Source organism: Vigna umbellata, chromosome 4 (assembly GCF_029865625.1).
Source record: "Vigna umbellata cultivar VRB3 chromosome 4, Vumbellata_1.0, whole genome shotgun sequence".
Lineage (NCBI taxonomy): Eukaryota > Viridiplantae > Streptophyta > Magnoliopsida > Fabales > Fabaceae > Vigna > Vigna umbellata.
Genome location: NC_142168.1, coordinates 11,134,826 through 11,159,250, shown reverse-complemented (window position 1 = coordinate 11,159,250; position 24,425 = coordinate 11,134,826). Strand labels below are relative to the sequence as shown.

Here is a 24,425-nt window from a genome sequence, read left to right as displayed (position 1 = left end):
ATTTATGATAATCACCACACTATTACAAAATTATAAATAGACCACACTATTTAGATAGTGTTTATTTAATTAAATTCTAGAAATAAAAACAACGTTTTTTTCTCAATGACAGTCTCATCTATTTATGTGCATCTTGGTCAGAGTTTTGATTCAAATGTGACTCTTTCTCACTATGAATTGAGTCCAAGAAAAGGAGAAACTGTACTGTTTGTTGGCGACCTCTCTTATGCTGATAACTATCCGAATCATGATAACGTGAGGTGGGATACTTGGGGAAGGTTTACGGAAAGAAATGTTGCATATCAACCATGTATTTAGACTGCAGGGAACCATGAAATTGATTTTGCTCCAGAAATTGTAAGCTTCTCAAACCAATTCACTTTATCTGGTTTCAACTATCTGAAAAATTTCTTTCTGTTTTTCTCAATGAAAAATTTTAAATTTGGTGTAATGCATTTACCCAGTCCAAATGTTGGTAAGAATAGAGTTTTTAACATAGATGAACACTTTGTTGTAGGGTGAAACCGTACCTTTTCAAATGGTGCCAAATAGCATTTTGCATTTGGCATTTGCACTCCTATAAAAGATCAATCAGCCCCTGTTTATATCACCATTGGTGATGGAGGAAACCTTGAAGGCTTAGCAACCAAGTAAGCTCAACGAACGTAACATGATGATTCTCGTCACATTTCTCCTTACTTTTATATCATTAAGCTTGAACAAATATTTACTTTGAAAAAAGGCATGTGTTTTCATTATTCGTTCTGCTAAATTTTTATTTATTGGATGCAACTACTTGTTGCAGAATTGCGGACTGCTATATTTTCTAAGGATGCATTGCAAACAATTAGATTAGTATCAAGGAAGGTATGCATGCTTCTTCTTGGTTTCAATACATCAAATAAGGATATAAGTATTTCTAGTATATCTATTTTTATTTATTTAGGATTTGGTTTTTCTAAAATGATTAAGCGAGATTCTTAAAAAGTTAACACTGTAATTGCAAGGGCATTGCGCAATCTCTCCCCTTGCCTTATTTTCTATATGAATATTACTCTTGGATCTGGATCTCACATGAAGATATCATTGATGAATTATTTTTGAAGATATTAAAACGTAATAGGTGTATTAAATTATAGGGCTCCACAATCCTAACACACTTTATAGTCTTTCTCCTCTCCTAAATATGACTACTATTGCAGGAAAGAAGAACCGTGGCCAACATTGGACCAACTGCTTAGAGATGAGGATGATACAACTGTCTCTACGCCTTATACTGCTGCAAACAGTCAGGTACATTAAGATAGTTATTCAGTTGCAAACAAGTAAGGCCTTATAATCTGATTGACATAAATTCATATGCGTGCAAGGCAAATGTGAATAAGAACTCAGCATCGTTAGTACTTATTTTTAACAACAATAAATTTATATAAGAAAAACTCAGCATGGTTAGTTACTCTTATTTTTAACAACAATAAATTTATATAAAATTTATATAAGAAAAATTTAATACCTTAAATTATATTATTTATATAGCCAAAACCAGAAGTGTTTAATTCTTAAATGTTATGAAACTAATACTGTGTATAAATTGTTTTCCTTTTTCTGTAATACACATATGAACTCTTCTGTTTTATACTTGTATCTCATGCATAATTTCAGTTTATATTTCCAGTTTGGAGGTGTTATTTGGTGGAGACACAAGCACAATCAACAAGCATTCTTCGATATTAAAGGTACTTGTCATTTGCACACCTTGAATGAGATCAAAGTAAAATATACATCTTTATATAAGAATGTTCTAGTGCATCAAAAGTTAATTCAAGTATGGTATGTTGTCTTGGTAAAACTACCGTGTTCTGTCACTACTAAAATAATATATTGTAATAATTAAGATCTTTCTGTAAAAGTTTTTAACCCCATTCTAAAAGGTGGCATTTTATAGTTCATTGATAGTGTAAAATTGTTAAAGTGTGCATTGTGGATTAAAACTAATAAACTATTTTTTAACTAATTTATTACTTCAGTCTGAGATTCAAAATTTTTAATGAACTTTTCGTGTATTAAAATTTTGTGCCCCTACTAATGAGCATACAATTGTAAATTGCAAAGCAATTAGTTTAAGTATACTTCAAATTTCTAGTTCTGTAATTTTAAATTGTTAGTGAGATGAAGAAGTTTGATCCTTCGATAATGTTTGCATATCATAAGTAAGTACACTGTTAATAACGTTTCAGTGATTCATCATTTTATTTTCAGCTTTACATAATTAATGTTCAGTTATATTTAGGTGAAAATATAACTCTACCAATGACTAGATTAAAGATTTTTAATTAGTAAGAAAGAACTATATTGGTTGTACTATTTTGGTTGTACTATTTCCTTGTCACATTCAATAAGTTAGGTATCCAATGTGGTGAAATTATTTATGCACAATAACTTTACTATTGATCTGGCTAAAATGAAGATATTAAGATCAAGATCTATGTTTTTTTTTTCTCTTATTTTCCATAAAATGCTTAACCTTTTGTTTTCATCGATATACTTGGATTTAGTTTCTATTATACCATATTTTAATATTTTTCAACTATCAATAGTTCTTAAATTCGTCTAATAATTTTTTTAAAATATTATTAACTAATTATTGTTTTATATTGTAGGTATTTGAAAAAGGAAACATATCAAATGATGGATAAAATGAAGAAGTACCAAATGATGAAAATAATGAAGAAGTACGAAACTATAATTATTATTCATAACATGTTAATTTTAAATTTTAAGAAACATTAATTGTATTTCTAATGTTTACAATTTATATAATAATATTTTGGTTTATATTTAATGTTTACATTTAATTTTGGTTTCATATTATTTAATTTTGGTTTATTAATGATAATCAAGTAATTTGAATAATAAAAATTAAATTATTTACATTTCTGGCGGTTTTGAAAAACCCTCAAAAGTACCGGCGGTTTTCATAAACCCTCACAAATTACCGGCGGTTTTGCTTAACCCCGGTTATTTCCGGCGGTTTTAGTAAAACCTCCACTACTACCGGCGGTTTTAGTAAAACCCCCACTACTACCGGCGGTTTTTCAAAACTCCCGCTAATTGCGACGATTTTTTAAAAACCGCCGGTAATGGAAATAACCCCCGGTAAAAATCTAATTTTTTGTAGTGGAAGTAGGACTCTATACAACTTCTCTTTTCTATTTCTATATTTCTAAACCTATAATTAAGCTAATAGTTTGATTATTACACCCATATACTTTTGTATTTTCTACAAAATAAAGGTATGCATGTGAAATAAAATTTATAAACTTAAAAAAATAAAATAGATAATTATATATGTGATAAATTACAAAAAGTATTGAAATCTTAATAACTATTTTTAGTTAATTATATAAAATTTATACTCTTTATTTGCTTTAGGTAAATAATTCACGTTTATTTAACTTAAAGAGAAACAACTTTTCATTTATTCAATTTGATGGAAATATATAAAAAGTGATTTTTCACTGGTATTTACTTTTGTTTAAATAATTACTTAAAGACTATTTTAGTTGTGAATATTAAACTTAATAAGTCATTTGTAGTTATTAAAACGTTATTTTCTTCCTTATTTTCCACACCTCATCTTATTTAATAAATCAAAGATTTCAGATCATTAAATATTCCGTTAAAAGAAGTTGAATTCCAAGTGGGAACACTAAATTTAACTAATTATAGATACTTAAATCACAAACACTTATTTCTTTAATGAGAAAAAGAAAGGACAATAAATATTAAACTACCCAAAGAACAAAGGGGAAGACTTGTAAGAAGACTCCTTAACGTTATTATAGAAACATTTATGTGGACGTAATGGAATGCTTCCTTACTTATTTCTTTCAACTTCAACATTCTCTCACTTATAACACTGATAATTAAGCTTTCACCATCTTCTTTCAATGCCAGAAGGATAGGAAAGTGCATATATTGTTAGCAACTATGCTTTCTAGCCAGAAATATTTCCTCTACTTAATGAATAGATGATTGCATGCCTTGCTCATTGACTTGTCGACTAACTAAAAATATAAAATTTTTAATCTAATTCTTACTTCTATAATTTTGTATTTTTTTCTTTTACTTGAATGTTAGTTGTTGAGATTATTTAGTTGTTTCATTATGAGTATACTCATTTTATGGTTATCAAATTCGCGAGTTAACTCGTTAACTCGGTCGAGTTTACGACTTCACTCAATGCTTTCGAATTAACTTGGAAGCAAACTCGAAAATGGTGTAGAATTGGTAGGCTTGTTGGTGGACTTGGTAGACTCGCTTGAAATCGTGAGCTTGCTTCCAATTTGGCGAGTTTATGAAGAAATTTTTAAAATGTAAAACAAAGTCATTTTTGGCGCACCAGAGTAGGTTTTCTGATTTAGGGCCAATGACGAAGCTCATCTTCTTCGATCCTTTCTCGCGATTCAATGTTGGTTCTCTCATTCTTGCGACTCATCTTCTTCGTTCCTTCTTGCGATCCCACTTGCATCTTAGCTCGAACTGTCGCGAGCGCCTCTCTTGTTTTCGCCCACCATCTCCCTATCAGTGGTGGTCGCACGCCTCCTTCGTTTGCCTCTGTTTCGCACTCAACATGGTTATCATCTCACAATTCTTATGTTTTTAAGTTTAGCTCTACGCTGTTTTCACAGTGGTCTCTCCTTTTGTTTGTGTCTCTGTTAAGTAAAATGTTATTGTGTTTAAGTTCTAAAGAAAGCCCTCTATTACACTGCTTGGTTTTCATATCTTGTAATGAAAAAACATATTTGGAAAAAACATCAAATTCATGATTAGAGGATCATAGAATTACACTTTTTTTTTTTACATTTCAATTTATGCTTTAATTTATGTTTTATAATATTTATATGAAAAATATTTTTATGATTTTATTTATTTGAAATTATATAATTTTGAAGATTTATTTGAATTAAAATATTATTTATATAATTTTTTTATCTAAAATAAACTCTCATGAGTTTACTATTCGAGTTTACCGATAAAATCTAACAACTTTGACTCATTTCAGATTTTTCAATTGTTGCTTATTAAATTTATACCATAAAATTACTCTTTCAGAAGGGTAGTAATAGAGTTGGTTCACTTATGTGTCGAAACTTCAAGTTTACACATACATGTAACGCGGATTGCACTATTTTCTTCACACAAGTGTCAACTATGTCATGACATTAGAACACAATACATTATTTTGTTTGTAAATTTTCTATCCTCGGGTGGTTATATTTCTCTCCTTAAAAATTTTCTATGATTATTTTTTTCCTAATTTAAATTCTAAGAAAAAAAAATTACTAAGTGAAGAAAGTTGTATGAAATGAAGTATGTAATACATTCTGAAAAGATATAAAACAGTTGTTACATTGTACAAGTTTGTGATAATACAACAACCAAGCTTTTTCACTAATTAATAGGAGTTACAAATCGCAGAATATTCCGAAAATCTATTCTATCAACAATCTCGCAAATATAAAAGCCATACTAAATAAAAATAAATGAATTCATAGATGACAATGCAAACAAATACCAGGCACGAACAGAGCTAGTTCCAAATTTTAAAACTCAGATTCTGGAAGCACGAGGGTAAAGGAGGACAGTTGGTTCACTGCAAATGTACACAAAGTTGTTAGCATGAATTACTGTGTAAACAAATCATACAAAATAACTTCCTGTTTCAATGAACACTAAGAGTTCAAACAACATAAAATTTTTAGCAGCTGGAGAACAAGTGATCAACTGTGCCCTTTGTTTTCCATAAATATATAAATGAAAACCAGCCAAACATGAAATAGTGAAAGAACATGTACAACAGAAAGCTAAAAAAAAAAACAATTTTGAGTAAATTATTTCAAAGTGGTACTTAAATTTTTCAACTTACATCCTTAGTTCAAAAATATGATAGATGGAACATGCTGGACTTTGGGGTAATCCTCTCCAGCAGTTCCAAGCCTGGTCTTGAATGATTTGGGCATCCACCTGATTTCTAGCTCCCGAAGACTAGTGATATATTTTAGCCCATCGGGAACCGTTTTTAGATTGTTGCAATCAGATATGCTCAATCGGTAAAGACTAGGCATGGCTTGATTCTCTATTGTCCAGTCATCTAGTTTAGGCAAGCCACGAAGTACTAGAACCTTTAGTTGAAGAAAACCATTTCGTGAGCATGTCATTTTCTTTCCAACAAACATATCCCACCCATTTAGAAACTTCAAGTTAGGAAGCTTCTCTAATGTTACCATTGGGTCTTCCACAAGTCTGCAACCCCATAAAGTCAACTTTGAAATGTGCCGAGGAAACAGTGAGGCGTCTGGCAGTCTTTCCATCCGCCCTTCAACCTGCAGTTTACGCAGGAAAGGACAGCCTAGCACCAATTTTTCAACATCCACTACATTTTCAGGGAAGGAAAGCATGTCAGTCCTCAAAGACAAGGATTGAAGGCAATCCAACCTTTTATTAGGGGGACTGAAACTTTCACTAAACTTTTGAAAATGTCTTGGGTCATTTAGCACTAGCTTTCTGAGCCTCCTTAACTTCAGTAGATCTTTTACATCACATTTGCTGGCAGGAAAATTTACTAGTGTCTGTAAATTAGTCAAATTGTCCAATTGCAGGTTGTTAACAATATTCCCACACCAATTTGGAAGATATAAATGCCTCAACCGTTTCAACTTACAGATTACATTTGGAATTTCCACTGTTGAATCCCAGCTCACTTTATTGACTGTTTGCAAATTTAGGAATTGCAGATTCTCCAAGTTGCCCAAGGAAGATGGCAGCACTTGTATACGAGTCCTTTTTAGACTCAGAAACTTCAACCATAAAAGATTTCCCACTTCTTTAGGCAATGACTGTCCCTTCAGCCCCTTAATTCCTTCGAGATCTAGAACTCTAAGTAATTTGAACTTCACAAAAACACCTCTGACTAGGTCCCAATTTTCCATCCTACACTTCTTGTCATGAAAAAATACAAGGGATCTGAGACGCTCATTCACTTGTTTGTCCTGTGGAATCAATTGATCAACATGTTGATCCAAGTAGACAGCAAGCCTACGAACTTCATTAATTTGTCTTGCATCTGATACGTTAGATGAACCAGTAGCAATAACGGTACTATTTTGTTGTGATCCATTGATAATGTAGAGAAAATTTTCTTTTCTGGCCTTTGACAAACACAGATCCCGCATTAAATCATGGAGCCTGTAGGTTTTTATCCTACCAGTAGACCCCATCTGACCAATTTGAACCATGCAGCGGCTAATTAAGTTACCCAGATAGCGTTCAGCAACATCCTCCATTGTCTCATCCCGGTCACTCTCATATTGAGATGAAACAACACCTTCTGCCACCCATAACTGCAGTAGTTTAGTTTTTGGTATCTCAGAGTCTTCAGGGAATTGACTTAAATACAGAAAACATGGCTTCAGTTGACAAGGCAAGTCCTGGTAACTTAAATCCAACACTTCATCTAATCTTCGCCTATCACGGACCTCTGCTCCTATTAGGTACGAACTTAGATGTCTATGTATTTTTTCCCACTCACTCACCGACTCCTTTGTAGCCAAAAGCCCTCCAAGAACGATGATAGCCAAAGGCAAACCAGCACACTTTGCAACCATCTCTCTGCCTAATCTTTTAAAGTCATCAGAAGTTGTGGATTCTGCAGAAAGTAACAGGCAATTATCACATTAACTAAGGCAATGGTCCCATAAACAAGTTCTTTTACCACTTTCCTCCAGAGATCACATAAATATGAAAGATAAATGAGAGAATTGGGAAATTATAAGATATGAAATAATGAAACAAACTATATGGACATCAATAGTTAAATACGTTTGCTAACTGAAGGCATTTCTAGGTACCTGGGTTATCTTGTCTTGGAAAAGCTTTCTTCTTAAACAATGCCCAACTGTCTTCTGCATTTAAGCAACTTGGTTCATGAAGCAAGCCTTCAGGATTCACATGCAACGAAATGTCTTTATTGCGGGATGTAAAAACTATCTTACTCCTTGTATTTTGTGATGGAAAGGCAGGACTTAAAATGTCCCATGCCTCATTGCTCCATATGTCATCCAGGATGATCAAACATTTCTTCTCTTGTTGAACTTTAAACAACTTCCTTGCCAATTCATCATCTTTCATTTTCGTAATCTCATCCCTTTCTTCTTTTGTAGGAGAAATTAGCTTTAGTAAAATTCCCTCCCAAACATCTCTTTTCTTGCATTGCTGAGATATATATGCCCAAGCAAAACCATCAAAGTTTCGCCTAATAGTATTGTAATGGTAAATGCTTTTGGCAAGTGTAGTTTTACCAAGACCACCCATTCCACAAATATAAACAAATCGACAGTCCTGATTTTCATTTATTAGCCATTCCGCCACTTTGTTTATGTCCTTATCTAAACCAACAATGAACTCGTCAACAATGTGAGAATAAGACCACCTCAATTGTCTTTTGACCTCAGACGCTTCCTCATTGTCTTTAGTTGCAGTCAAACCATAAGTTTGTAAGCTTCTTGTGAGGTCAGATATTCGAGAATTGATTGTTATGAGCTCAGAGCCAACTTTGTGAATATTTTTAGCTCTGGAGAGTGGATTTTTAGTTCCAATACTTATGCCAAATGCAACCTTAATAGCATAAATTTCAATCACATCCTCTGCATCATAGGCTAATTTTCTAACCTCCGAAATATAATTCTTTATTGTATCACTTTCATCCTGCCTGCTCTCAGCGTCTCTTAGGAAACATTGCATCCTCTTTAATTCATTTTGCATGCTTTTGACTTTGTTACTCACCCCGCTTAACAATCTGGCCTCTTCAATCAATAGATCACCAAGCCTATCAACTGCAAAGGACACAACTGCCTCAACCATCTTGATTATTCTGTCTCCTTCAAGAACAAAATCATGAGGTAAAACTTCATATCCCATACGCGTTAAGTCTCACATATGAGACAGCTACTTTACTCTTATAAAACAGGCATTATATAGATGGATAGAATCCCTTAACAAAACTGGGCAAACCTAGAAACATGCTAAGATTGAAAAGAAAAGGACAAACTGAAGGTTGAAAAGCAGTAACAAGAAGAAGAATAAATGGAAAAGGATGTTGAACGCTGTTGTACTTTCTATACAAAGTTAAATCTATACTACGTTCCTCCAATCCATGTTCCAGAAACCACAAAAATCCAGTTATGATGTAATTTTGTGCATATGTTACTTCAACAGCAAAGTAAATATCCCTACACTCTCAGAAGCAGACCACAGTTGACTTTGGAAAAATTATGCTCAATAAATTATTGAAGAATATCATATGCTTAATAGCGTATAATTTCATACGAAGCATGATTCTACAGCAGGAAATTTGTCGTTAGCATAAATTTAAAGCCAAAAAGTACAACAGGGAAATTAGTATAGAATCAATTATGGGAGCATAACCAACGAGATCCAGTCAAGGATGACCATATTGGAGAACAAAGAAAAAGATTAAGGAACAACTTGTAGAAGAAGAAGATACACCTTCAGTTCAGAGAATATGGAGTGCCTCTTGTTCAACCAAATACGTGGTGTGGCAGTGCAAGGGAGAAGACGCTTTGGAGTTTGGAAGCTCCATTCATGCTATTTTATTGCATATTTAATAAGAAAAAAAAGTCAGCAAATTGAATCTGTTTTTTTTTTTTATTATAAATAATAATTTTGAATAAAATTGATTTTAAATTTAAATAATCTATGATGATTTTTTTTTAATTTTAAGATAATAATGATATTTTTCTACTTTTATTGAAAATAATTTTTTTCTATAAAATTTTAATTTAAAACTTATTCTAGATCATAACTAATTTTTAATATAAAATTAAATATGTAAACATCTATCTACAATTATGTTAAGTAATATTTCAACATGGTTTTAGATTACGAATGCGGATATTAAAAAAAGTGTTAAATAAATCTTTATATAATAACCTAATGAGTAATTACATTTTTAAATATATATTTCAACTTATTTGATATATATTGCCAGATTTTAATAAATAATTTTAGTAAATAGTAGTTTAATAAATGTTTATTTTATTATTAAATAGGAGATATAAATTTAATCTAGAGAAAAATATAAGAAAACATGCAAGGATTACGGAGATTATAAAAAAAAAAGTTATCTATATAGGTCAAACATCAAATAAAACATAAGAAAAATATATTTAACTATTTTACTTCAAGAAAAAATGTAAATAATGAAGTATTAATAAAGAAATTGATAGTAGCTTATAAATCCAATCCATATAACATGTTGGTTAAACCATAAAGTCAAATAAATTTGTTTGAATAGATTAAAATTTCAATCATTCCTAACTCATTTTATTATCTGAAGCCAACTCTGTTTAATTTCAGGACACCTAACACTGAAAAGGGTTCTATCTATTACTAATGTGGCAAGAGGGAATTATCTGAGGTCAAATTTTTGGGAAACTTGAACAAGAGAAGATACTGAAGCAACAGCATCCCTGCGCTGAACATAACTTTGTTTCTGCCTTTCCCTTCATCTCCAGGTTCTCCAACCAATATGATGTTCTATCTATATTGATTAATTGTTAGTTTTACATCTTACAGTATAAAAGCTGGCCAAGTATCTACTTTACAATTAGTCTAGTTTTATACTCTTATGTAGCTAATTCATATGGCATCTGCAGTTCATATGTTTGTTTCATTGCCACTGTACACTTTTACATATGTAATTTGCTTTCTATTTTTTTCTTTAGATAGATGGATGGCATGTTCTCAGACTACTTTTACTGATATGGGAAATATGAATCTCCATCTATGAAACTATCATCACTTTTAGCTGAATGAACTATTTGATGGTAATAATCAAAATGTTAGAATTAAAGATTCATCTCCCTTTATCTCTCCTTAATTTTCCATTTTGAAATGAAACACAGTGAATATGAAATCAAAACTGGCAGGTTAAGTTTTTAAAACTTGTGGTAGGTGAAAAGCAAGAAATTTTCTCTCATTTCAGGTATACAATCACATTTCAGTTATATACTTTTCTCTCAGTTTTGTCCTATGAATAATCTTTTCTAACAGGTATCTAAAATGGGACAATGTTTGAGCTTCTGCTGCTTTAAGCATACAGCTTCGTCTCAGCAACAGTATCCAACTGTGATAGAAGAGCTATGCCCTCAATTTTCTCTAGCCGAACTTAGGAAATGGACAAACAACTTTGACGAAAACCAAATAATTGGAATTGGAGGCCTTGGCGTTGTATATAAAGGCTCTCTCCGAAACAGTTGTGCTACTGAGTGTACAATTGCAATCAAGCGAATACATGCGATTACTGAGAAGGAACTTAAGCAGTTCAAGAACGAAATTGAGTTGCTCTGCCAGCTTCGCCATCCAAATTTGGTCACTCTGTTAGGATTTTGTGACCACAGAGACGAGAAGAATATTGTATATGAGTACATGACCAATGGATCTCTCCGTGATGTCCTATATTGTAGTGATATGAAAAAGAAGCCACTAACATGGAAGCAGAGGCTAAACATCTGCATAGGAGTAGCGAAGGCACTACACTACCTTCACACAGGTCTCAAGAGAACAGTCTTTCATCGTAACGTAATACCTTATAATATTCTTTTGGATAGCAACATGGAGGCAAAACTCTCAGACTTCCGACTTTGCTTAACAGGACCACATCATGCATCAAAGCCAAAACCAAAGACAATAACAAAAGATGGCTTTTCAGGTATTTGTTCTTGTTTTGTTGTATTGTTTATTGAAAAAGAATTTTACTGAGTACTACTCCAAATAATACTTTCACTTCTAGGTACGTATGGTTACGAGGCTCCTGAGATTTCAGAAAACAATACATTAACAGAAAAATGCGATGTTTACTCCTTTGGTGTAGTTATACTAGAAGTGGTATGCAAAGAGAAGCTAAACAGTGTTGAGAAGAGGCAGAAACACCCTGTTGAGGAGAATATTGATCCAAATATTAAAGGAAAGATTGCACCAGAGAGTTGGGAAGTATTTATAAACATCACACAAAGATGCTTGAACTTTGATCCAAATGAGCGACCATCAATGGGTGAAGTGGAGGTTCAACTTGAGCTTGCTCTGTCACTGCAGGAAGAAGCAGATATAAGAAATAGCTGTGATGCTTATACCCTATTATCTATGACCATTATTAGTTAATCCTCAGCTACAGTATGCACTAGGCACCACTTTAGATGAAAACAAAAACTGACTGATGATGGAACTTGTTAATAACAAGTGAAACTCGTTATTCAATCACAGCACAGCAGATGATTGGGAAATTATTTTTTTATTAGCAAAAGGAATTAAGAAAATAATGCCAGACATTTATTTTAGAAAAAATATAGGAGATATCACTTTCAATCCAAAATTTTCTTATATTTATGAGTTTTTTTATTTATACATTGTTCATGTTATCATTTTTATTCAATATGAAATTTTTAATTCATTTTAAATTCCTAACATATTAAAATTACTTTTGAACTTAGTAGGATTATCCTTTTTACCATCTTCAAATTTTGATAATTTTGTCATATTTTTCATGGATGTGTTTATTGAATTACAATCAAACATCTTAACTTTTTTTTTCAAAACCTTTTTTTCATAGCTTTCTAGATAAATGAATATACCTTTTTTCAACTGTCTAACCTCTAGGTGCAAATAGTATGACATGAACCCTAGGTCTATCATTTTTGACATTGTCTTCTTGAATTCTTCAAACAAGCAATTGATGTCAGTTAATATAAAATCGTCCACATAAAGACAAACAATCAAAGTATCTTTATTATCATGAGTTTTGACAAAGACAACATACTGACATCAATAAAAACTATTATCTTGAGAGTAGTTATCAACGTGGTTGTTCCACACTCTTGATGTTTGCTTTATTCCATACAAAGTTTTCTTCAATTTTAGAACCTTATATTCATGTTCTTCAACGGTAGAGCCCTGCTTAATATGGACTTATTCTAGATAATCATTTACAAATGCATATTTCACATCAAGTTGATAAATTTTCCATTTCATTTCTGTTGCCAAAGAATTCATCCAATCTACTGGTGCATAAACTTTAAACTTTATTTTAGTCTACTTCATGCTTTTTCTTGTAACCTTTTACAAGTTGTATTTTGTATCTTTCCACCTCTTCTCTATTCTTAGTCTTTTACATCCATTTTACTTCAATTGCTTCATGACTTTTGAAAAGATTTGTTAATTCTCAATTATCATTCTTTTTAATTGAATTGATTTCCTCTTCCATGACATGTCTCTACATCTTTCACAATCTCTTCAAAATACAATGACTCACAATCTATTTAAAGACAATATAATTATTCAAGATAACAAGTAACTTTCATTGATTTCATATATATTTGTGTCTTCTTTGACCTTTCATTCACACTTTCTTCTTGGACATGAAATGTAAGTGATGGATGGAGTGAATAAAGACGACTGACATCTTGAATTGCAGTTACTTGATCTTCTCATTCTTCACCGAGATAAGAAAGAAAATTATAAGTTTTTTCCTTCTTGAACCTTTCAATTTCATTTAGTTTCTTCTTCGAATTCAACATCATGACTTACTACTACTTTTCCATTGCTGAAATTATATAATTTATAGCCTTTAAAATGAACAGCATAGTAATGAAGACTTGTTTGACACTTCAATCATCAATTTTAGATCCTATTTGTTTTGGTACATAAACATATGTTATATGCAAATTATTAACCATATCCTTCCTTCCACCCCTGTTTCCTCAGAAATTTGATTAAGTTGGATTAACCCAACAACTTTTTATTATAGAAAAAATTATATAGTCATTAAGAGCTAGAAAAATAAGAACATAAAATAAAAATATAAATTTTTATTTTTTATTATTCTCGTATTAAGCAAAGATATAAAATATGTTACAATATATATAATGCATAAAAAATATCACAACATTCTAATTATATATATATATATATATATATATATATATATATATATGAAAAAGTATATCCTATTAAACTATATTTTGTATGTTTTTAATGAATATTATTCAAATAAATAATTCATTCACCTATGCATGTAAGTTTCATATAATATTCTTGAATAGTGTTTGGATTTCAATTAAAAAAATTTACACTAAATATTATTATATTTGTTTATTTTTTTATCATATTATATTGTTAAATTTGGATTACAATAAACTTTTATATGTTTTCTCATATTTTATGTATATTTTAATTTGTCTGTTAGGTTTAATTTTAAATTATTTTTTATTTAAAATCAAATTTGAAAAAAAAAATTACTAGTCTAAATTTTGTATCAAACTGATTAATAATTATTTTAAGAAAATGTAAAAGAGTATAGTTCAATTATTTAAATTTAGAATTATAAAAATTTTAATTTATTTTCTTAGAAAATGGGAATTTAAATTTAATTGTAATTTGACTATTTTGATTTATTGCACCACACAGACTCGCTACTTATTTTTTTTGTTTTATTTTATATGTTTGGTGATTGGAGAGCCAATAAACTATATTAAATACTAAATACACAAATATACTTAAAAAATAAATGTTAAGAAATTATTGAAAATTTATAAAAACTGAAAAAATGTCTAACATAATAATCGTATTAAGAAAGAAAAACATAAGAAAACGTACAAGGATTCCTGAGATTATAAAATTAAAACAAAAAAAGTTCTCTGTATAGCTCAAACATCAAATAAAACATAAAAAATAATAATATATTTAACTATTTTACTTTAAAAAAAAATGTAAACAGTGAAGTATTAATACAGAAATTGATAGTAACTTATAAATCCCAATCTATATAACATGTTGGTTAAACCATCAAGTCTAATAAATTTTCTTAAATAAATTAAAATTTTAATTAATCGTAGGTCACCTGAGTATCTCAAGTCAATCTGGGTAATGTCAAGACACCTAACACTGAGAAAATTGGCAAGAGGAAATTATCTTCGGTCAGATTTTCTGCAAACTTATTTGAGAACAATATAAGAAACAGAAGCAACAGGATCCCTGCCTGAACACAACCTTGTTTCTGCATTTCCCTTCATTTCCAGGTTCTCCAACCAATATCAAACTTTATGTGATATTCCATATATTTTTATTCTCTATTTCTAAAAATATGCAGACTCCCCTTTAACTTTTGTATTTTTTTTTCTTAGGTATCTATATACTAGCGCTTGTTTGGTTTGTGCCTTAATTTCAATTGCTTCGCCCCTTCCCTCCCAAACAAAAAGAGTATGAAAAAAGAAAGTCCAGATGCTTTAATAAGGAAACGAATGTTCAACGAATAAGTTATTTCAAAAGATTAAGTAATATATAAAGGAAAATCTGTTTCTTGAATCTCTATGTAGCTAATTCATATGCCATCTGCAGTTCATATATTTGCTTGATTGCTACTGTACACTCTTACATATGTAATTTGCTTTCTAAATTTTTCATTAAATATATGGATGGTATGTTGCCAGACTACTTTTACTGATATGGGAGATATGAATCTCCATCTATGAAACTATCATAACTTTTAGCTGAATGTACTATTTGATTGTAATAATCATAATATTAGAACTAAAGATTCATTTCCCTTATCTTTCCTTAATTTTCCATTTTGAAATGAAACACAGTGAAATATGAAATCAAAACTGACAGTAAGTTTTTAATACTTGTGGTATAATAAGGTGAAAAGCAAGAAATTTTCTCTCATTTTAGGTAATACTTGTGGTATGCAATCATATTTCAGTTATGTACTTTTCTCTCAGTTTTGTCCAATGAATAATCTTTTCTAACAGGTGGTATCTAAAATGGGACAATGTTTGAGCTTCTGCTGCTTTAAGCACACAGCTTCGTCTCAGCGACAGTATCCAACTGTGATAGAAGAGCTATGCCCTCAATTTTCTCTAGCCGATCTTAGGAAATGGACAAACAACTTTGACGAAAACCAAATAATTGGAATTGGAGGCCTTGGCGTTGTATATAAAGGCTCTCTCCGAAACAGTTGTGCTACTGAGTGTACAATTGCAATCAAGCGAATACACGCGATTACTGAGAAGGAACTTAAGCAGTTCAAGAACGAAATTGAGTTGCTCTGCCAGCTTCGCCATCCAAATTTGGTCACTCTGTTAGGATTTTGTGACCACAGAGACGAGAAGAATATTGTATATGAGTACATGATAAATGGATCTCTCCGTGATATCCTATATTGTAGTGATATGAAAAAGGAGCCACTAACATGGAAGCAGAGGCTAAACATCTGCATAGGAGTAGCGAAGGCACTACACTACCTTCACACAGGTCTCAAGAGAACAATCTTTCATCGTGACATAACACCGTATAAAATTCTTTTGGATAGCAACATGGAGGCAAAACTCTCAGACTTCCGACTTTCCTTAACAGGACCACATTATGCATCAAAGCCACCACCAAAGATAATAACAAAAGATGGCTTTACAGGTATTTATTTTTGTTTTGTTGATAGTGTTTATTGAAAAGAATTTTACTGAATACTAATCCAAATAATACTTTCACTTCTAGGTACATATGGTTACGTGGCTCCTGAGATTTCACAAAACAATACATTAACAGAAAAAAGCGATGTTTACTCCTTCGGTGTAGTTATACTAGAAGTGGTATGCAAAGACAAGCTAAAAAGTGTTGAGAAGAGGCAGAAACACCCTGTTGAGGAGTATATTGATCCAAATATTAAAGGAAAGATTGCACCAGAGAGTTGGGAAGTATTTATAGACATCACAGAAAGATGCTTGAGCTTTCTCTGTCACTGCAGGAAGAAGCAGATGTAAGAAATACTTGTGATGATTATACCCTATCATCTCTGACCATTATTAATTAGTCCTTAACTATATTAGGCACTAGGCACGATCTTTAGTTGAAGACAAAACTTATGGATGGTGGAACCAAGGTTCTCAATAATAACAATGAAACTCCTTATTCATCAATCTCAGTGTAGCAGATGACTGGGAAATTATGGGAAAGGAATTGAAGTTCAAGAATGAGATTTAGTTATTTGCCATCATCGTCATCAAATGCTTAGCCTCTAGAAAGTTTTTAGTGTTGTAAGTTTATGCCTTAGAATTTGACCAACTAAGTTAACTGATAGTTAATGAGTATGGCTTTAACAACGTTGGAACTCGAAAAATAATAGTATGTGGGACGGGAAAACAAGCAACGTTAACGCAGAGGTTTCCCGCAGGATGTTTTGGTCCAATTCTCTACGAAATATTGTTCCAGAAAGTCGGGAAGTATGAGGGATATTACAGAAAGATAGATTTCCTTGTAGTTTGATATCAATAAGCAATTAATAAAGGGTGGAAGTGGAAGTGCAACTTAAATATGCTCTATTGCAATGTTATACTGAAAAGAACATAGAAATTAGATTTGTGAAAATAATATAATCCATAAAAATGTTATGTTTTGATGAAAATATGAGATGAAATACGGTGTTGGTTTTTTAGTAATTAGAATAATATTTTCTGGTTTTAGATGTTTAATATTCTCATCATTATAACACTAATCTATAAATAGAATTAATCAGGTATGATATTTTTTAATTTATTTATTTCCACAATTTTGTAAATACACCCTTATTCACATGTCATGAATGGAAGCCTCCTCGTTCAAATACTCGTTATTTGTCAAAGTTGACGGCTCACCTCTTTTCTTATTTCAGACGACCTGGTAAGCTTTGAACATAAAAAGCCAATATTAGCTAAACATTGAGTCAAATCGTTGATTCTCTATTTCAAATAATTTCTAAAATTGTAATCTATGATTTATGTTTTATTACTTCTGATTTTTTCCGATGTATAAGTCTAGAGTTGACTTATTTTTATTATAAATTTCTCAATCAAAATTATGTCATCCATAGAAATTATGCATTTAGGAACAACTTTTTTGGTATATTTTTGACAAACACATGCAAAGCTAGAATAAATAAGTAATGATTCAGGACTACGTATGAATATATATATATACACACACACACAAGGGTTAATAATATGGTTTTCAGAAAATTCAAAGAGGAAGAACACTGTCACAGAGAGAGAAGAAAAATCACAACACATATTATCTTCGTACATTCTGAAGCTCTATTTATACGGTAAATAAAGGTATAATCAAGTTCGTGTTTTTTTAGTAATGTTATTTAAGAGTTTAATGTAACAATTATCAACTACTTTTCGTATTATTCTCCTCGCTTTTTGAATTACGAAGTTTTTCATCAAAAACTTTGCCCTAAATCCATAGTATGATCTATTGAATTTATGTTATGTCATTGATTTCAAATAAAATTGAAACAGTTTTAACAACTTTGTTCATACGTTACTTTTTGTCCAACGATTTCTATACTCAGAACAGCCATTGCTAAAACTCAATTTAAAATTCAAACTCACTTAAATCTTAAAATACTTTTTGTTCCCCAGCAAACTATTATTGTTTGATGGAGATGTAATGTCTTAGTGTTGGGTTTTCTCAAAATTCAGATTTTCTTCTTCCCCTATTTTTCTTTCGGCTAACCATATTACAAAACAGAAAAGAAGTTCTATTTCGATGTTTACTTTTCCAATATTTTTCTAGGAAACAATAAGTTTTCATTTAACAACAATATTAGTTTTATTTTGTTAAATGCAATAACTCCAAGCAGGACTTAACTACCATTCTTACTAAATTTTATCATTAACTCCTCCAAATCCATGCTGGATAGCAACAGAATCATCAATCACCATAAACTGGCAAGTGATTAAGCAAAACACTAAAACATGTCAGCTTTCTTGCAATTTTGCAGAGCACGGGGAATTTATTCACCAGTGTTGATAAAGGTAGAAAACACTTATTATTAGAGTCGCAAGTTAAAATATTGAAGCAAACTGGCTAAAACAAAAAAGTAGGTCTAGAGAAAAGCAGCAGCAGCAGCAGCTCTTCCAGGATTCTCAAAATGTAAATCTCCATCAACCAGCATTACTAATGGAACATCAAAAGGAATGTAAACACGTTTGATGCCAATAACTCCTTCCATGTAATGTGCCTCTGTATTGTCATGATATCTTGCTACGATGATCGCAGCGTTGCATAGGATCAGTGAAAAGTTACAGGTTTTCTTTTCTTTTCTAATTGTCTAGGAGGGTAACTTGCAACGTTAATCAGCAGGTACCGACACTTATAACTAGTGATACATGTAACATAACATGAGTTTTATGTTGCAAGTAACACCTGGTACATATTACAAGATGTACAAGCTAACTTTCAAAATTTAACTCCAGAAAGAGGAAAAAGAATGAAACCTGTAACTTGCACAGAATAGTAGACTTAAGTAATAAGCCAAAATGCATATTCTTATTTCATGTGGGTAGGGCTTCACAAACAATTTACCAACGAATGTTCTCAGAGGATCCTTGAGATTTCTACCAACAACTTATGCAGAGCTTGAGGCTTTGAGAAAAAAGGAGAATGATCAGCCCCCTTCAAACGGAAAACCTTTTCTGGGGGATTTGCATTTATCATGTTCTCCTGAAGTGAAATGGGTATGGCATTGTCTTCAAGAGTTTGTATATAAAACCGCCTTACAGATCCATATTTCAGGTCTGAAAGGGAAAGCTTCTCTAAAACTGGTGCAAATGGTACAGACCTCATGGAGACAGATGCCAATGCAACATCCTGCATTAAGAAAGCAACAAAAAACAAGGAGGGTCAGGGGAAATAGGCAAAACTATTAAAAAGGACAGAAACAAAACTTAGATTCTGAATCACATATACAGATGTTCCAAATGTATATTTATACTGTAGTCAGCATATTTACGAGTGCATCCCCTGATGCTAGAGACCATTTTTGTTAGCAATGGAAAGATCCTGACAGCAAGAATTTATACAAAAGACTGTATTACAAAATATACTTTTAGTGCAAAGGTCCACAAAGCATATGTAAAACCTCTATCTGAAGTAAAAGATAAAAGACAGCAAAATCTTTCTGAAATGCAATATGTTCAGCAGACAACACTGAAAACTTTCCATTTTGAAAATTACGAAGCATTGATAAAGCAGTTGCCTGCAGTTCAACTAGTTGCACAATTTCAACTATCATACAACATATATTTATGTAATAATTCTCACTCTGATTAGAATGGAGTGGAATCCCCAATAAATCTGAAGATCAACTAACTATATGTTTTACACTTTACATATAATAATCAAGTGTCAAAAAATACTTTACGAATCTTCATACCAACTCAGACTGAATAAGAGATTGGATATAAAGTAACGATGAGTCACTTTCACAAGTATTGTCATCTAATTTGAAAAATGCTCATGTAGCAGTAGCAAGGGAGACTTCTGTTTGTTCTCTTGGACAAAAAATGAAAGGAGGAAATTTGGCCACCACCCAACTACTTACTTTGGAGGGACTTTGGTTGAATAACAAATCCTTCAACAATGACTTGTTCAGATCAAAAGAAGTGGGAGGAAGGTCATTCCCGTTAGCATATATAAAAATCTGAGACTGTTGCATAAGATCATCTGAACCTGCCTGCAACATACAGCCACAAACAAATCATCACTAAAAGGATAGAAGAATTCTTCATTTATAGAAATTGTAATCGCATATATAACCAGCAAAAGCTATAAAACAATTCAGATGCTCTCTGTCTCTGTTTTCAACCTTAGTTCCTTGTAAAATAAAAACATTCGGCTCCTAAGTAGTGTGATATCATAAATCTATGTAATTTTTTTTGGTAGAAATTCTCAGATTTCAGACTTCAGTTGGAGTAAAATAAAGAAGCATCAATCTTAAAGCTAGCAGGAGATGAAACACCTGCTGAGAAATAATATCGAGAGTGCTTTGTCCATTCGTCAGCATTGCTGCAGCAATAAACACAGCTTTGGAAATCTTAAGAGGAAACATCTCCATTGCATGTGATATACATGCCCCTCCAAAATCATGCCCAACCAAAATCACCTTCAAAAGAATTCAAAAGGTAAGAAATATATGGAAAGAAAATTCCTAGAGAGCTCAAATATGAATATTGTGCTACCAATATTGCATCCAAGCAAGCAACAATGCTAAATGACCTAAAACTGAGTGCCCTCCCAAGAGCAAGTGAGGGTGAAACATTTACATTTCACAAAATGAAATTTAATTGGAACAAACTAAGACTGTAGAGGGGGAAAACTACAAATTGTAACACGAGCATGATTACCGCAAATTAAATCTGAGTTTGTTTCTAAATACAATCAGTGTCATGATAAACACTCTAACCCTCGGAAAATGTAGACAAAAAAGTATATTGCAACACTGTGAACAATGTGAACCATCACCACATATCCTACGCAGGTTAAGGGAAGTTGTACTATTTTTTTTTTTTCAGAAAGATACTTTCAAGTTATAAGTATAATTACCTGTATTAGACAAATACAGAAGTAACTGAGATAAGCACATAATTTTTCCTTCCCTACTTCACCACTAGTCGGGAAATAACTTGTTAGCTTTAGGGTTTTTACAATTGCACTTGCAAACTTCAATCCGAAGCATCAATAACTTCTGTGAAACTTTCTTTTCTGTTAGTAAAATTTCTTTGCTTTTCAGCACCTCTTCTTTGTCCTATTTTTTATTTTAGCCATGGGAATCGATGTTCCTTATTTATCTCCTTGACAATTAATCTACTTTGGAATTTATAACTACACTACAAAGTGAATTTCGAGGGGATGGGTGTGGCAAGTCATGAAACCATGACTTTCACCAGAAATAGGCGATGATTGAAAAATATCATATATGCTAAAGCCAGGGATCGTATCTCCTCTTTAATACTTCAAACCAACACAACAGTGATGGAATAGATCAATCTATTATTTACAAAAAATGGAAAGTGGAAGTACCTTTTCGCCTTCTGGAAGTTTTTCAAGGAAGTCAGTGAGTGGCTTCACATATTGTGACAAACTTGTAATGCTGTTTGTATCAAATGAACTCACTCCAGAACCAGTTAAATCTATTGCAGCTACTTTATAACCACTTTCTTCTAGAAGTGCAATGGATTTATACCAACACCAGGCCCCAAAACCACCTCCATGAACAAGGACAATACGATTTGTCTCAAGATCATCAACTTTCACATCCTGTCGAAATGAAAAGCTGCGTGTATAAGCGAAAGAAAACATACCAACAAATATAACAGGGAAAGGATGAAATAAAGAACAGTTAATATTTGAACTAAAAAACAATAATGGCTTGCACTTTCCCCTATAACTGGAAAATACGGCATGAAAGTGTTAAAATATGCCGTTTTTTTCCTACAGTTACAAATAAGGAAATAAATAAATAATAATGAATTCCTGTTTTATGCAACACCATACCAGAGTCAGAAGAAGAAAGGGTAATATAAATGTTCTACTAAGAAAATGACCAACATATGCAATTTCAAATCAGAAAAGATGGTACTAGATCCATCTGAATTTCAATCTCACTTTAGTAACCGTGACATCTATGTTGTGACAAGAAAGAGGCAACATAAGATTCCCTTCAAAGCTACACCAAACGTCCAGTAAAAAACACTTCAAAAGGACAAACTTCACCTCCTTCATACGCCCTGCCATTAGTCAAGGCTAGAACAGATTATTCTTTACAAAATTCTATTTTTAGTATCTATGGCACATTCACCGGGATGATTTAACACATGTCTGCACAATTGCCTCTCCAACAAGTTATTTTATTCCCGGACATTGTTCCGATACAAGTCTCGGGGCCAGAAGATAAAAATGACTGACCATTACAGACGATTCTATCCAAAATCCTATAGCTTTCTTCATCATTCCATTCCACTTTCCACATCTTCATCTACTTTAACTCTAAGAAACCACATCATCATAGATGCCCCCTTAAGTAATTATCAACACCGTAATTAGGATTTTAAAAATTACTATAAACATCAAAACCGACAACATGCATACGTTTCCTTTCACATCACTAAAAGGTTTTTAAAAATACAAAAATAAAAATCTAATAAGAAAACAACAAACCTCATTACTCCAAAGTTACCTTAATCATCAAAATTTTCAAAATACCGAACGCGAGTACAACAAACCAAATCCACCAAAATTAACTAAATTCTAAAAACTTCCAAAATCAGCGGATATGAGTCCAACAACAAACCAAATCAACCGAAGAAAATAATTCCTCAAAAAAATCACGCAATGACTCCTTTTTTTCTTCAAAGGTTTTGAATTGCAATTCAAGTAAAGGTTTTTTCCTTTCGGGATTTCCGCGGCTATAATCTGCCGAAATTTCCTACAATACCAATATCAATAATCGCCAAAGCAAAATAAAAAACGCAACAAGGACCTACAAATCAAAACCGTGACGATCCAATTGCATCCCCAGCGATAAAAAATAACTAGAAACCTTGACTTCATTTTTTTTTTTCGTTTAAACTATAAAGAAGGTTCACCTGATTGAGAAGTTGATGAGGTTGAAGGAGAGGGTCGGTGAGGGACCTGGCCCTCGAACTCGAACTCCTCGGCAAGGTGTTGCTGCTCCCACTGCTCTTCTTGGAGACCCCATTCGGGTACCTGAGCGAAGTGGAGCGATCGAAGTTCTGCTGCTGCTGCTGATGCTGCTTGAAGAGAATCGCGGCGGCGATGGCCTGCTCGCGAATCGCAGCGTCGTCGAGCTTCCTCTCTCTGCGGGAAGCGGAGCGCTTTTTCGCGGAGGTGGAGTGCGGCGGCGCGGGCTTCGCCTTCAAGCGAGCGCAAATGTTACCCATTGCAACTATCGAAATTGAATTGAATCAATTCAATGGTGATCGTGATGGTGACGGCGGTGCATGCAAGAGAAGAGAAGATAAAAGTGTGCAATAAAAGAGCGAAAGAAAGAAAAAGAAAAAAACAGAGAGAGAGGGAAAAAGTGAAGCGAAGCGTGGCGTGGTGATGTGGGGTTTGGGAAGTTTCAGTCAGGTGTGGAGTTGGCAGCAACAGGAAAAAGGAGACTTTGTTTGTTTACAGGAAATAACGTTTCTTTGTTTGACAACGTACGCCTCCAAATACGTTTCTTCCAAATTCAACACTAAATATATTAACAAATTAATAATAATAATTATGATTCCCGAATTGATAGTTCCAAATTCCAAATTTCCTTTTCCCATCGGAAACTTGTCTAATATAACGTATTCTCCTTCACCTAACTTCTTCACTTTTTCAAAAGTTAAAACAACGTTCTCTCACGGTAAAAGAAAAACCAATTTTACTTTCCAGAGATTTTTTTTCCAGAATTGTCCACACGTAATCTTGACTCGATAAAGCTGTTTGGATGTTTTTGACGAAAGTTAGTGACCAAAATA

At 32.3% G+C, this 24,425-nt stretch overlaps 3 protein-coding genes and 1 pseudogene across 11 annotated transcripts; 2 read left to right on the top strand and 2 right to left on the bottom strand.

The window, feature by feature from the left end:
• The first annotated feature begins 95 nt into the window (after positions 1-95).
• On the top strand, positions 96-12,475 carry LOC124848774 (receptor-like protein kinase ANXUR2). 6 transcript variants are annotated; one of them, XM_088112554.1, is made up of 8 exons: positions 96-357; positions 518-650; positions 806-867; positions 1,203-1,293; positions 1,676-1,736; positions 10,438-10,595; positions 11,134-11,791; positions 11,954-12,475. In XM_088112554.1, the coding sequence occupies exons 7-8, from the start codon at positions 11,143-11,145 to the stop codon at positions 12,238-12,240; spliced, it is 936 nt and encodes a 311-aa protein (XP_087968680.1). In that variant the 5' UTR covers positions 96-357; positions 518-650; positions 806-867; positions 1,203-1,293; positions 1,676-1,736; positions 10,438-10,595; positions 11,134-11,142; the 3' UTR covers positions 12,241-12,475. The 6 variants fall into 6 exon arrangements, 4 of the variants coding, with proteins under 4 accessions (XP_087968680.1, XP_087968677.1, XP_087968678.1 ...); XM_088112551.1 differs by having other exon boundaries at positions 11,873-12,475; XM_088112552.1 differs by having other exon boundaries at positions 1,663-1,736; positions 11,873-12,475.
• On the bottom strand, positions 5,360-9,708 carry LOC124848773 (putative disease resistance protein At1g50180). 3 transcript variants are annotated; one of them, XM_088112549.1, is made up of 4 exons: positions 9,568-9,708; positions 7,911-8,939; positions 5,930-7,708; positions 5,360-5,656 (listed from the first exon to the last, which is right to left on the bottom strand). In XM_088112549.1, the coding sequence occupies exons 2-3, from the start codon at positions 8,920-8,922 to the stop codon at positions 5,934-5,936; spliced, it is 2,787 nt and encodes a 928-aa protein (XP_087968675.1). In that variant the 5' UTR covers positions 8,923-8,939; positions 9,568-9,708; the 3' UTR covers positions 5,360-5,656; positions 5,930-5,933. The 3 variants fall into 3 exon arrangements, with proteins under 3 accessions (XP_087968675.1, XP_087968676.1, XP_087968674.1); XM_088112550.1 differs by having other exon boundaries at positions 7,911-8,932; positions 9,568-9,694; XM_088112548.1 differs by lacking the exon at positions 9,568-9,708 and having other exon boundaries at positions 7,911-9,552.
• A 2,707-nt stretch (positions 12,476-15,182) lies between the features above and the next one.
• On the top strand, positions 15,183-17,428 carry LOC124836543 (receptor-like protein kinase ANXUR2; annotated as a pseudogene). Its single transcript, XR_015786226.1, has 2 exons — positions 15,183-16,545; positions 16,627-17,428. The product of XR_015786226.1 is annotated as a receptor-like protein kinase ANXUR2 (transcript).
• Positions 17,429-18,874: 1,446 nt separating this feature from the next.
• LOC124823180 (putative methylesterase 11, chloroplastic) lies at positions 18,875-24,125 on the bottom strand. Its single transcript, XM_047295353.2, has 5 exons — positions 23,538-24,125; positions 21,973-22,209; positions 20,912-21,055; positions 20,495-20,626; positions 18,875-19,761 (listed from the first exon to the last, which is right to left on the bottom strand). Exons 1-5 carry the CDS (start codon positions 23,850-23,852, stop codon positions 19,489-19,491), a joined length of 1,101 nt encoding a protein of 366 aa, XP_047151309.1. The 5' UTR covers positions 23,853-24,125; the 3' UTR covers positions 18,875-19,488.
• Positions 24,126-24,425: the final 300 nt, after the last annotated feature.